Here is a 14,920-nt window from a genome sequence, read left to right on the forward strand (position 1 = left end):
GTAAAAAAGAAGAATGGCTAGTGCAAAGGAGATGATCTGGAGGAAAACTGAAGAGTCAAAGGATTGAGGTCATACTGTGAATGAAGAGTAGGATTACATAGGGGAAGAGAAAGGGAGAGGTGAAAAGACAAAAATTGTGATTGGGTGATAGGATTTCAAAATTTTTGAGCATGGAATGATACATTCCTGAACAAAGAACATCATCTTTGTGTGTGGTTGAGGTGGGATGGAGGAGTAGACTATGTTGCGGAACTTAGTATTTAGAATATTTAAGGGAGAATTAAGACATATGCTGAAGTTCCCTCATATCAGAGCAGGAGCTGTACAGGAGTGAAAAACTGGAAGCCAGGTATAAAATTTAATGAGAAAGGAAAGGGAACCATTCTCCAATTGATAAATGGTCAAAGGATATGAACAGACAATTCTCAAAGAAATTGAAACTATTTATAGACATATGAAAATATGTCCCAAATCATTATTAATCAGAGAAATGCAAATTAAGACAACTCTGAGATACCACTACACACCTGTCAGATTGGCTAGAATGACAGGGAAAGATAATGTGGAATGTTGGAGGGGATGTGGGAAAACAGGGACACTGATACATTGTTGGTGGAATTGTGAACACATCCAGCCATTCTGGAGAGCAATTTGGAATTATGCTCAAAAAGTTATCAAATTGTGCATATCCTTTGATTCAGCAGTGTTTCTACTGGGCTTAAACCCCAAAGAGATACTAGAGAAAGGAAAGGGACCTGTATGTGCCAAAATGTTTGTGGCAGCCCTGTTTGTAGTGGCTAGAAGCTGGAAAATTAAAGTATGCCCATCAATTGGAGAATGGTTGAGTAAATTGTGGTATATGAATGTTATGGAATATTATTGTTCTGTAAGGAATGACCAGCAGGATGAATACAGAGAGGACTGGCGAGACTTACATGAACTGACGCTAAGTGAAACGAGCAGAACCAGGAGATCATTATATACCTCAACAATGATACTGTTTCAAGATATATTCTGATGGAAGTGGATCTCTTCAATAAAGAGAGTTAATTCAGATCAAAGATGGACAGAAGCAGCTACACCCAAAGAAAGAATACTGGGAAATGAATATAAACTGCTTGCATTTTTGTTTTTCTTCCCGGGTTATTTCTACCTTCTGAATTCAATTCTCCCTGTGCAACAAGAAAACTGTTCAGTTCTGCACACATATGTTGTATCTAGGATATACTGTAACCTATTCAACATGTAAAGGACTGCTTACCATTTAGGAGAGGGGGTGGAGGGAGGGAGGGGAAAAATCAGAACAGAAGTGAATGCAAGGGATAATGCTGTAAAAAAAAAAAATTTACCCTGGCATGGGTTCTATCAATAAAAAGTTATAAAAAAATAATAAAAAAAATTAAAAAAATAAAAATAAATAAAAAGAGAAAGGAAAGGGGCAGACCTGTACATCTGTAAGTAATAGCTACCAAAATTTTGATTGGGTGTTAGATATGAATAGCAATGACTTAAAAGGAAGAAAGATTACTGACTAATGTGAGGAAAGGAAAAAAACCTAGAAGTACCAATGGGAAGTAAAGGGTATTTCTCCCACTCAAACAGCAAGCTAAGGAGAGTGAGTGAATGAAGATGAAGCCAGTACTGAAAAGAGTGGCCAAGGAAGATGTATCTTCAAATTAGTAGACAAAAGGAGTGGGAAAGGAAAAAAATTTAAATGAAGTTAAGTTTTTGGCTATGGAATAGGCATTCTAGAGAGCATAGTGAAAGGATGATGCAGACTTAGGATCAAACTCGGTGGGGGTTGAGAACAAGGAATCAAATAATAAGGGATATTGACTGGATATGATAATCTACAGTTGGAAAGTCTCTAGGATGTCAAGGATACGAACAAAAGGTGTGAGAATGTTTATCATTGAGTAGAGGGCACCACTCCTCTTCCCTCAAAGGACAGGCACAGCAAAAAATAGGAGGAATGAAATTGAAGAAGAGGTTGTTCTTTGTACCAGAGGTTCTCTATAACCCAGCTGGGAGATTAGGCTGACAGCAAGAAGCACAAGATGCCCTGTGCTGGAATAGAGACAACTGTTTGATTTAGAACACATGGAAGAGACCTGCCCTGTCCCCTAGCACCCTTTCTTCAGGGGATATGCCACACCCAGCAGGAGATGGAGGGCTCAAAGCACTAGCATTATCTATGGTCATCTTCTCTCTACAAAAGTATCACATGTAATGAAGATATACTGGTCTTTTCCAATAATAGGAATGAAGCTATTCTCCCCTTTATTATCTGATATAGTCTTAGAAATTCTAGCAACAGGAATAAAATAAGAGAAAGAAATTAAATGCATGAAGCTAGGTAGAAGCATATCTATTTCCTAATAATATGATTTATTCAGAACATGCTAGACAACCAGCAAATATACTAACTGAAACTATTAACAAAGTTACAAGCTAAAAAATAAATCTTTAAAAATCAACAGCAAGAAGCAATAATAGAATAGAAACTCCCACTTCAAATAATTCCAAAATGTAAAGTATCAGGCAACCTCCAAAAGCACACAAAAGACTTGTATAGATTCAATTTCTTTAAAAAAAATTAAAAACACAATAAGGATATTTCATTAGTAACTCATATTCATGATTGACTGCTTTAACCTGTATTATAAAAAGATGAGAAGAGCTAGAAAATGTTTTACAAGCTGATAAAACAATTAGCTAATTTGTAAAAAAATTCTGAAATACTTATCAGAAACAAGCACTAGTTCTTGAATCATAGTGAGCTTTAAAAATCTTTTTCTCTGGTAGACTAATGTAAAAACTTGTGTCTAACCAACTGTCAGTTTACTTGCCATGCCCTCAACCACTTAGCTACTTGCTTTAAAAAAAAAAAGAAAAAGAAAAAGAAAATATATAACATTAACAGATGCAGACATAAATAAAATTAATATGACAAATTAGATTTAATGCAGTTCCACTATTATTAAAGCAAGTGAAAGCAGCATCACTTTCAACAGTCTTTTTGAGCCATCCATTTTATCTGAAACAAATATTCTTAATTTTTTTCCAAGAAGTTAAAGCAAAAATCTGCTATTTAAAAATGGTTTTATTTTTGGTCACTATCTTCCTTTTCACATTCTATTACTGGCCAGAAACTTGTCAGAATCACTTAACTTGTTTTCCCTGTGTGTCGATGCCAGTGCCACTGTGAACGATTTGCATGCCCTAAGAGCCATCACAGCTACGATATCAAATTCCTCGAATTTGATAAAAATCAAAAGGGATCAAAAATTCCTATGAAAAATAGGAAAACTTTTTTCTTATTGGAATCACATTCCACATGGCAAGAAACTAGTAATTCCTTAATGCAGAGTAAAGTGTTAACTAGCTAGTTCAATCTCACAAAAGGATCTTCTACCACAGGTTGTAGCTAAGCCTCCAAAAGAAAAGGATGTCAATTCTGACAAAGAAAACATAAAAGTCATGAATGTTTTTCATTCTTGTCAGTGAATCTTCAGTGCCTTAAACATAGTACATATTTAATAAATGCTTACTGAATTTCAGATAAAAGGCAAAAATACAAATTTTTCCTCTTTAGTTACATATAGCAACAAAATTTATTTCCCTAAGCTTTGATATCAGAATCACTTACATACAATTATTGAAAAATGAGCTTCTTTTCTAGAGAGCAGAATCAATGTGGTCTACATGGAAAACTATGTGCAAATAAAAGCATAAAATTCCTTATTAAAAGCAGAATGCTAATACTTCAAATGTGAAATTAATCAAACAAAATAAGTATGCACTTTTTTTTTAGCAATTCTCTGAAAACATAATTTAAAAATGATAGTAAAGCTACAGATAGCCATTAAAAAAGCTACCTTTTTTAAAAAATTAATCATTTTAATTTAAAAAAAAATTAAGACTTTTGCTAAAATGTCTCTATGAAGCTTAAAGAACAGAAAATCAATGGTAACCTCAGAAGGGATTTTTGTCAATTATAACTTAATGAAGTGAAAAACAATGAAAAGTCTATCAGATATAGAGTTATGTATTTACTTTATTGCTCCCTCCTCAACAAAAGATGATTACAAAAGGACTTACCTTGCACTGGGGTTACTACTGTTCCTTTGAAATGTGGATTTATATGTATGTTCTTCGGTTGTTGAGGGGTCACTGGTGGTGGGGTCATCATTATCCTAGGTGTTTCCATTTGGGGTGGCATATGCATTCCTTGAGGAGGAGAAGGATGATGTGGATGCTGTAAGGGAAGCAGAGGCTGTAGCTGTTGCTGCTGGAATAGACTTCTAATAGGTTGCTGTTGAGGAGGTGGTGGCGGAGGTGGTGGAGGTGGAGGTTGTGGTTGTGGTTGTGGTTGTGGCTGAGGTGGTGGAATTAACCTCGGTGAGTGAGTCTGAAAACCAAAGTAAGAAATAAATCCAAACAAGTCAAAAATCATTTTAGGGAAAAACTAAGGAATTCTAATTAAATGTAAAGTGTTATCACTTAGAAAATGTGCCTAATATAGCTTGGACAATTTCTAAAATCTAAATCAATTAAACCCATTCATGGTAAAGGGGTGGGATTTTTTGGTTTAACATGAAATAAACACTTAGCATGGGGATTTAAGAGAAACGTAAGGTGATTCTTATTCTGCTGAAGAAAGATTAGTCCAAAACTAATTATCAACTGACTAAATATTCCAGGCCATCCAGGACCATTCCCATCAGAATTTCCCAAAATAATAATATGTCAGCATCTAGATTCCAAGGAACCATATTCCCTCCTAATACCCCCTCAGGATTTAAATCATTATAGTCTAAGCAGTCCCAAAGGTCTTAAGTTTGCAAAGTCCTGCTCAAACCCAGGATGGGTGGTACAATAGGTTTTATCAAATACCTATCCAATTTGCTACATTTCCCCTATATCTCCTTAATATTACAGAAATTTTATTATAGACATTGCATTTTGCTTTTTAAATGTGTTCACATTCCCTTACCCTATCAAAATGATATAAGCTGAACAAGTGATATAGACAAGGAAATTGAGATAAAAAGAAATTAAAGTGTCTTTCCCAAGGTCGCATTGGCCAGTAAACCATATAATCAGCATGGTCCAAATTCCCTGTTCTCAGCTAGAGTTTTCCCCACACAATTACATGACACTTTAAAAAATATATATTAAAGAAAAATGGTGAAACTTTGTGGAGGAAAAACTGTTTCTCTGGGAATTAGGAATAGTAACAGATCGAAAAGAGATGGTCTAGCAATTTTCACATTAGAGGAGAGCAACAACAATGCAATCTTATAAACATTATTAGAAATTCTGGATATAAACATTAATCTTCCATTATCCTCAAAATAAATTCCTCATGATAATATTAATTTTTTTAATTTTTAGATTTTCAAATTATATGACTGCTAAGAATTTAGAAAAGGGGACTATATCTAAACAAACTAGAGGTCAAACTTTTATTTAACTTCAGTTCAACTTAAGCTCTTGAAGTGTCAATGACTAAAAAAATCAAAAAGCAGCACTATAATCTAAATATATTAAAAATACTTAGCTTCCATGTTTGTTTCAAAACACAGAGATAAAATTGACATTAAAATACATTTATAAATGCTAGATCTATAGGAAAAATTAAAACTATCCTCCCATACTGAATAAACAATAATAGCGCTCCATTACATTAGGGAAAAACTAAGGAATTCTGATTAAAGGTAAAGTGTTATCACCTAGAAAATGTGCCTAATGTATCTTGGACAATTTCTGAGATCTAAATCAACTAAACCAATTCATGGTAAAGGGGTGGGATTATTGGTTTAACATGAAATAAACACTCAGCATGGGAATTTAAGAGAAAGGTATGGTTCTTCTTATTCTGCTGAAGAAAGATTAGTCCAAAACTAACGTAGGATCAAATGTAAAATTCTCTGGTATTCAAAAGTCTTTTGCAACAATTCCCTTCTTATCTTTCAAGGCTTCTTATATTTTTCTTCATTTCATACATTTTATAATATAACTACAATAGCCTACTTGTTGCTCTTTATCCATGACACTCCATTTCCTAGCACTATGACTGTACTATTACACATGCATGGAATGGTTTCCATCTAGACTTCCACCTTATAGCCTGACTAGCTTCCTTCAAGACTCAGCTCAAATCTCACCTTCTGCAGACTTTTCCCAGCTACTACATCTGTCAATCCCATAGCTAGAGCTTTTCCTCTGAGATTACCTTCTATTTCTGAATTTACAATGAACAAACAAAATTATTTGCATGTTGTATTTTCTACTAGTATGTGAGTTCCTAAAGGACAGGATTAGTGTTTTTGTCTTTGTATCTTGTCCCAACACCCAAAACTTAAAGCAGTTCGGTCATCTAGTAAGTACTTAATAATTTACTGAGTGACTGATTAATAATAACAGTCTGGCCCCAGTTTACAGAAAATGAAATTAAGGCCCAAAGAAGTTAAAAGATTAACTCAAAATGAAACAGCTGCAGCATGAAAGTCAAACTAAACTCAATTTCCTGATTGAACTATTACATAAAATAGAAATGGGGGAATAAATAAATAAGTCGATGTGTACGTGTGTACAAGTGTACATGTGTATGTGTGTATGAGAGAGACATTAACAGGCTAGAGAATTATTGTTGAAAATTTGAACTAAGACTTTTAAAATATATAATACCTGACACTGTCTTCACATTCGTCTCAATTGTCCGTGCAATAGACAAAACCCTACTTTATAGCTGAAGAACTATAAAGGTTTGCTTTAGATCATGAGGTCACTTAAGAGTAGAGTCAGAACTAGAAGCCAAACTTTCTTTGGTTTTTCACTCATACCATATGGCCTTATTATCCCACACCTTTATTAACTCTGTATTATCTAAACTTCCAATTTCCTGGAATACCCAGAACAGTAGTTTGCAATAAAGTGAATACTTAATATTTTCAGTGATTGTACTTAAAATTAAATCATTATTTATGTTATGGTTTTTAATCTCAATTACTTCTATATAGTCTCCTGGTAATACATTTATAGAAACTTGGCTTACAAACTGATGAGTTAGGGAGCCTAAATTGTTCCCCAAAACAAAAAATGAAAACCCATCAAGATGACATTAAGGCATAATTAGCATAAATATATGTAAATATATAGATAATTCTTGAAAAATTAAAAACAAATCTCATTTAATGATACTTTTTATGAAAGACATAAAGAAGGCCAAATATCATCAGGAATAATTCCAATGGCTTAATAAAAGTCTTTTTCTCCAAATGTAGCTATCTGTTGTTTTTAACAGAAAAGTTTGCTTTTCATTTAAATTCTAACTTTTCTTTAAAAATAATTATTAAAATATTGCCTCCAATTTTCCTACATATAAGTGTTTTAAAACCATAAGATTATTTTGAAGTAAATCCAATATTTTGTGAAGTCATATTGCTGGGAATTATTGGTAAAAGTGTTTCAAAAACAAAAATATGCAATGATGATTAACCATTTTACATAATAAAAAATGGCTATCACAATAAAGAAATCAAGAATATTGCAAAGGCATTTACAAATACATTATTAAAAACTTAATCTTGGGGCAGCTAGATGGCGCAGTGGATAGAGCACCAGCCCTGAAATCAGGAGGACCCGAATTCAAATTTGACCTCAGACACTTAACACTTCCTAGCTTTGTGATCCTGGGCAAATCACTGAACCCCAATTGCCTCAGTAAAAAAAATAAAATAAAATAATGTCTTCTTGAATTTATGAATCTCACAAATGATAAAAAGATAACTAAATCAGATGTACAAAAATTAAATATTTTTCTTCAAGGTGTCACTCTATTAAAGACAAAAGAACCTCAAAAGTTACCACTACAGGAGGCTGTGTAGGTAGAAGACCAGGTCTGTGATCTTTTATTCTTCCTCTTTCACTGTTATCTCTTCTCTGCTCTCCCATTCCACGACACATTAAAGAACCTCCTCTTCTTCCTCCTCGCCTGGAACCATATCGTCCCTGTTTATGTTGCCGTTCCCTTTCTTCAAATTCAAGCAATGCAGCTTTGGCTTCGGCTGAAAGTTCTATATTAAAAGATGCATATATGTGAGATATGTTCTAAAAGATTTAACTGGAACTAAGAAGAGGAGAAAGGAATGAGATAAGTAATCATCAAAAGATGAAAGTTGGCTATCTCCCCAACAAATATTTTTCTGGCATTGAAAACTACCATAGGAAAAAAGATAAAATTTATTTACTTTTTAGTTATCTTCCACATGTTTATTTTCTTGTGAAAACAAACTAGGCCATCTTTCGCCTCAATTATTACCTGGCTTTAAACTAGCAAAGGGGCATTGTCTCAGACAATTGAGACTGGAAAAGACCTTAGATTTAAAAAGGCCACGCCCTCTCACTGCATTAAGGGCCAGTGACAGGCATCCTGATCTAAAATTTGCCATTGGCCTTTTATGATTCTGAAGGAGAAAGTAAAGCTCATAATTCTATACAGCTGTGCCTCACTTAAATCCAATTTACTTGCAAGTCAAGATTATCACTCTGCTAAAGTCATTGATCCTCTTCAAGAATGAAAAATGAACGACTTTTCAATGACAATGCAATTTGGTGAAAATGTTAATTAACATAACTCTTGGAATTTGTGGTGTTGTGAAAAGGGTCCTGGATTTAGGAACCAAAAAGTCCTGAGTTTAAGCCACAGATTATATAGATCTCATTTTCATCTTCTGTAAAATAAAGATAAAACTTCCACTACAACAAGATAATAGATTATGAGAAATTGCTTTATAAATGACAAACTGTGATATAAATGGGAGTTTACCCTCAATATCATCAACTTATGGGAAATTCAATTATTTCAACTTAATACTTAACAACTCAATACTTAAGCAATCTGAGCAATGTAATGACCAACTGACTACAGAATGAAGCATATCTCTCACCTCTTAAAAGGAGGAGTGAGACTGCAGGTAAAGAATAAGATACAGATTTTCAAATATGATCACCATAACAAAAATCAGGTTTATCTGATCACACTTTGGTCCCAAGAAAAAAGTACAAAGTAGAGGCAGTGAGAGCAGAGGATTAAAAAGTTGTTGTGAAAGATATCAATATAAAAAGCATCAATTACATATTTTGGAACTATAAAGAAGAATGTAAAATGAAATTCAGAAAAGGTCAGAAAGGAAAAGCATTGTTAAAAATACCATGTATAATCTGAATTTTAAAAAATAAGATAATGAGATTCACAACTTCATACACAATTCTGGTTCTCTAACCTTTTGAAATGTTGGAAGTATGGTTAATAGTTTTCTAGTTGATAATCTTACTATGTTTTTAAAAGAAATTTAACTGTTAAATCATCTCTTTTCTCAAGAGTCCAAAAAAGAAGTGAGGTTCAATTTGCTCTGTTGGAATCTTTTCTAGTCATAAAATAAATAAATTACTCTCTCATTTTAAAAAAATAAAGAATATGGGATTGACAAAATTAGGCAAATAACAAAATTCTTTTGGATAAGGCAGAAAGAGGCCTAGAATCTCAAGGGAAATTATGAAGAAAAAAATGCAAATAAAGGAGAAAACGATTATTTTTAGAATTCATACTATATTATAAAGGAGTAACCATCAAAATTATTTGGAATGGATTAAAAAACAGAAAAATAGACCAGGGGAAGAAACAGCATAATCAAGATCCAGAAAGAAACACACACATTAAAAAAACCAAGACAACAAACTTCTGCAGGAAAAATTTCAATTTCCCATTTCTGCTATTCAAAACACTTTAGGTGTAGAAAGCTTCTAACACTATATGCTACAATAAACAAAAGCAAGTAACCAAAATTTAAAGGGTTCGCTTATTAAATTAAAAAAATTTAAGGTAATAGAAAAAGGTACCTTTCAGGGCCAAAATTAGAGGGAGAATTCATAACCGAACAACACATATAGGAGATCACAGAAGAAAAACAATTGTAAATTTCAATTACATAAAATTAAACTTTCATACAAACAAAACACAATGGAACTAAAAGAAAGTAAACTGTCAAGATGGGGGAGAGGGGAGAATTCTTTAAAAGTGTTTTGGTAGAACCTCTTTATTCAAACTGCAGAAAATATATCTAGAAGGTAATTTTAATTTTTCACTTATTTTTAAAAAAACATAGATTATTATTAAAATCTTAACTACAGGATTGGTTCATATACACAGTTTATGCAGTGAATCAGCAATTATTTTTCTAGTAGCTCTAAGTGTCAAGATTAATTTTGCTATCCCTAGTAATAAAATGGTTTCAAATGACATCTTTAATCAGCAAGTAAGAATACTTTCCTCCAATTGAGACAAGCTGTCACAAAGGTCACCTAAATGTGACAGGATAGAAATTACATTTGTAACTTCAACTGAAATGTTAATTTCACTTTAAAATGTTTTCTGAACTGTGTGTCCAGATTGTAAAGTAAAGGGATATGCAAGGTTACAGTGCTATTCATTTTTTTATATGCTCCAATGTATATAAATTATATTTGCATGCAAATAATTTTCACTGAAAATTGTTTACTAAATATATAAACATGTATATATGAAATCTGTTTAGAAAAAGAAAAAAAATTGCAAATTTTGCATAACATTGCTAGGTGGTTTTCTGAAAGCTAGCAAAAGCTAGCACTAGCACTTGACACATGTTAACTTATTTAATCCCCACAACTATCTTGTAAAGAAAGTAGGCAATAAATGTTACCCAAAGTTTCTGGAATGTTTCTTCTCTCTCTAGGTACATCTGAAAGTCTAATAACTGTTCCTTCTTTCCGTTCAGTTTTGAAACGCTGTCGTCCAGATTCTTCATCATCTTCCTCCTCTTCATCAGATTCCTCTTTAATTTCCTTTTGGAGTTCCAGAGTTTCAATAGCTCCCTATATTACAAATGGAACATTAAAAAAACAATATAACTTTACATTAATAAAAGTTCATGTTAAATTATGAAGGATTCAAGCTAGAAAATACCCCATTTTTAGCCCCATGAGTTAAACATGGAATTCAGTGTAGGAAAGCAGTTTCTAAAACTTTTTTTTTTTTTTGAGAGAAACAGAGTCACCAAATAATTTGCTGTCATTAATTTTTGGTTACCAAAGGTTACACTTGGTTATACTTCTGAAAAACTGTTTCATGGTTCTCTGAAAAGTAGATACCAGAATCCAAAATATGGTCTTAATATTATCTTATGTCACCCCTACTGAAGTCCTAAACCCCATTTTAAAAAACACAAAGAATAAAATTTAATCTCAACATTATTTTTAATGACATACTATGGCAAGCTGGTAACCTGTGTCTCTCCCTTGACTAGAAGCATTCCCATAATTTTCCTGTTAAATGTTCACTCTAAAGTTCCATGATCTCTGTCACCACCCTACCTCTACCTTAATTACCAGATTGTATTGACTGAGTGAAGATTTCATGTGTGTGTATGTGCATACACAAATCCCAACAATGACAAAGGTAAAGGATGAAACTGAACCAAGGTTGTCAAAAGCTATGCCTGTGAAATTCAAGCACTGGAGGGGTTCTGCCAAGCTACAAAGGCTTCAAACATGGATATGAATTCAAATGGCACTTTGCATGCTTTCTACCTATGTGTCCATGGGCAAGACATTAAACTTCCCCAAACCTCAAGTTCCTCATCTATAAAATGAGGAATTTGAATCATAAAGTTTTTGAGGTATCTTCCAGCTCTAGTTCCCTGATCTTATGGAGTTGGTAATCAATCAAGAAGCATTTATTAAATAGTTGCCATATGCTAGATACTGTGCTAGAAATTGGGGACACAAAGCAACAGTCATGGCTCCCAAAGAACTCCTCTACAGCAGGATACAATATGCACACATAACCATATGAAAAGCATATACAAAATAAATAAACAATAACTGGGGAGAAGAACTAGCAGCTGGTAAAGAGAAAGAAAGTCAGCAATGTTCTCATGGAGAAGGCAATCTTTGAGATGTATCTTTTTTTTTTTTTTCCCCTGAGGCAATTGGGGTTAAGTGACTTGTCCAGGGTCACACAGCTAGACAGTGTCTGAGACCAGATTTGAACTCAGGTCCTCCTGACTTCAGGGCTGGTGCTCTATCCACTGCGCCACCTAGCTGCCCCCGAGATGTATCTTAAAGGATGTCTGTGCTTCTAAAAGGTTGGCGTGAGGAAGGAATAGATTCTAGGTGGGGATAAAAAATGTAAAGGCACAGAAACTAGAAATGGAATATTATAGGAAGAAGACCTTGGGAGTAAGCTTGGCTGGAATACAAAAGATATACTCTAGGTGATTTAATGGCTAGAGAACAGAGCCAGAATCAAGAACAACTGAGTTCAAATCCCATCTCAAACCCTGACAAATTGAGTGACTCTGGATAAGTGACTTAATCTTGTCTGTCTCAGTTTCCTCATAAGTAAAATAAGCTGAAGAAGGAAATGACAAACCACTCCAGTACCTTTGCCAAAAAAAAAAAAAAAAAAAAAAAAAAAAAAAAAAAAAATGGGGTAGGACTCAACTGAAATGAATGGATAACAACAGCAACAAAACCTCATTTGAGCTCACCAACAACCATGTGAGGTAGGAATTCTAAGTATTATTTTCCCCATTTTACTGATGAGAAAACTGAATGTCAGAGAGATTTAGCAACTTACCCAGGATCACACTGTTAGACAGACTTAGTTTGATAGGACCTGAACAGAGGTAATCTGTAGGTTAATGCTAGCTAGTATATGCCAGGCACTGTACTAGGTATAAGTTTACAAAGTGGGGACAGGGAAAGAGAGTAAGTTGTGTGTAAGTGTGTGTTTGTTGTACACACACAGACACATAAATATATTAATGTGTATATATAAAATAGATACATGGTAATTTTGTGGGGCAGGGTACTCAAGGAAAGATCTCTGGTAGAAAGCAATGCCTAAGCTAAGTCTCAAAGGAAACAAAGAAGTCTGAGAAGCAGCAGTGAGAAGGGAGAACATTATAGGAATTAGGCCCAGACAAAGTGCAAAGGCTTGGAGATAGCAATGCAATATACAAAGGAATATAAGAAGCCAATCTGAGTAGGTCATGAAGTCCATGAAATAGAATAAGGCTGAAAAAGTAGGAAGATTGTGAAAGCCCCCCCCCCCAAAAAAATGGCAGTTTAGGGACAGGGAGCCACTTCATTTTATCAAGCAAGGGAGGAACACATTTTGGCAATGTGTGGTTAATTTAGAGAACAGACTAGAATAGGGAGGGACCTGAAGCAGAGAAAACAATGAGAAGGCCACTGCAATAACGCAGCTGATAGGAGTCTGTTGTATCAACCATGTAAATGGAAAGATGTTTCAAAGATGAAAATAGTAAATCACTGATAAAAAGAAGAAACAGGACATGGTTGAGGAGCGATCAGGATAATCTACCAGAAAATAATTTGTTAATTACCACTACCTGAGCCCATTCACCCATTCAGTTCCAAATCTACTAATTATACGCATATCTTTAGGTATAATGGGAAGAGCTCACTGGATTTGGACTCAAGAGGACCTTGCTTTGCTTTACTACAAATTGGTATGACTATGGACAAGTCACTTAACTTTTCAGCACTTCAGTAAAAAGGAACTAAATTAGATGATTACTAAATTTATTATCTGAAGTCTCCAACCTGTTGGCTAGAAATTCTCAGGAGGCTTCTGTTTTTATTTTTCTATCCCTACTGCCTAAAACATAATAGGTGCTTAATAAAGACTTATAAAATGAATAATTTTGATGGATGCATGCTGTCTCTTAATGATTACTGCTTCCAATTCAAAATACTCTTAAACCAACTATTTAATAATGTACTTTACATTGTATTTTATAATAAAAAGGCCAGCCTAGAAAAATTCAGGAAAGTTCACTAAAAAACACCAAGTCCCTAGAAAATCATATTTTTCCAGGTACAAGAACTCATGAAGATTATTACTTTTAGTACAAAATTTGTGACCAGATCTGGGACAAAGATGCAGGGCAAACTTAGGAGGGGATCCATATACCTATGGGTTCAAGGGTGATGAGCAGTCTCCAGAGTCATAAAAGGAGTCTAACTAGAGAGGACCTAGGAGTACTTCTTTTGCTTTGATGACTTTAAACAGAGAAGAGAAACAGACCTGTAGGGGTAGGGGGAAAAAAGGATAGAGACAATTATTTCATAACTGAGATAGGCAAGCAGAAGTTTACAATAAACTGGGTGGAAGGGTGGGAAGGAGTAATAGTTGACATTTGAACCTTTCTCTCATATGAAATGACCAAAGGAAGGAAGGAAACACCCACACACAAACACACAGACACACACACACACACACACACACACACATATACCCCTAGGTACAGAAATATATGTCATTAAGAAGGACAACAGGGGAAAAAAGAAGAAAAGGAGAGAAGAGGAAGGGGGGTAAATAACAAGGATAGATTAAAGTAAAGATTAGTCCCAAGCAAAGTAATCTCTAAGGATGTGCAAAAAAATTATAATAAAATTAGCAGCTCTTTTTGTGATGGCAATCCCTGGAAAGTGGGAGGGCTACATAGAAAGTGAAGATTGGCTGAATGGATTATAGGATTAAATGTGATGTAATACTATTGTGGGGGTAAGGAATTATGGAGGGGATAGTTTTAGAGAAACATAAAAAGATTTGAACTGATACAGACTGAAGTAAGCAGAACCAAAAGAACAATTTATACAATTTATTATTAAGACAAACTTTAAAAGACTTAAAAATCTTAATCACTATAATGACTAATCACAATTCCAGACAACTTTTGATAGAATATCTTAACCTACCTTCTAATAGAAATGAAGGACTCAAGACTGCAAATTGAGGGTTTTTTTTTAATGGATATGACCAAAATGAGAATTTCTGTTGCTTGAC

General features: G+C 34.0%; 1 protein-coding gene across 9 annotated transcripts in view; it reads right to left on the bottom strand.

Moving 5' to 3' along the window:
• Positions 1-14,920, bottom strand: part of RBM33 (RNA binding motif protein 33) — a 170,416-nt gene that overhangs the window by 108,437 nt on the left and 47,059 nt on the right. For all 9 annotated transcript variants that reach the window (XM_051961072.1, XM_051961069.1, XM_051961075.1 and 6 more), the window contains 3 exons: positions 10,746-10,917; positions 7,873-8,081; positions 4,102-4,411 (listed from right to left, as the gene is read on the bottom strand). In XM_051961072.1, coding sequence (XP_051817032.1) covers positions 4,102-4,411; positions 7,873-8,081; positions 10,746-10,917 — 691 coding nt within the window. The remainder of the gene's footprint in view (positions 1-4,101; positions 4,412-7,872; positions 8,082-10,745; positions 10,918-14,920) is intronic.

This window comes from Antechinus flavipes, chromosome 5, assembly GCF_016432865.1.
Source record: "Antechinus flavipes isolate AdamAnt ecotype Samford, QLD, Australia chromosome 5, AdamAnt_v2, whole genome shotgun sequence".
In the NCBI taxonomy this organism is placed as follows: domain Eukaryota; kingdom Metazoa; phylum Chordata; class Mammalia; order Dasyuromorphia; family Dasyuridae; genus Antechinus; species Antechinus flavipes.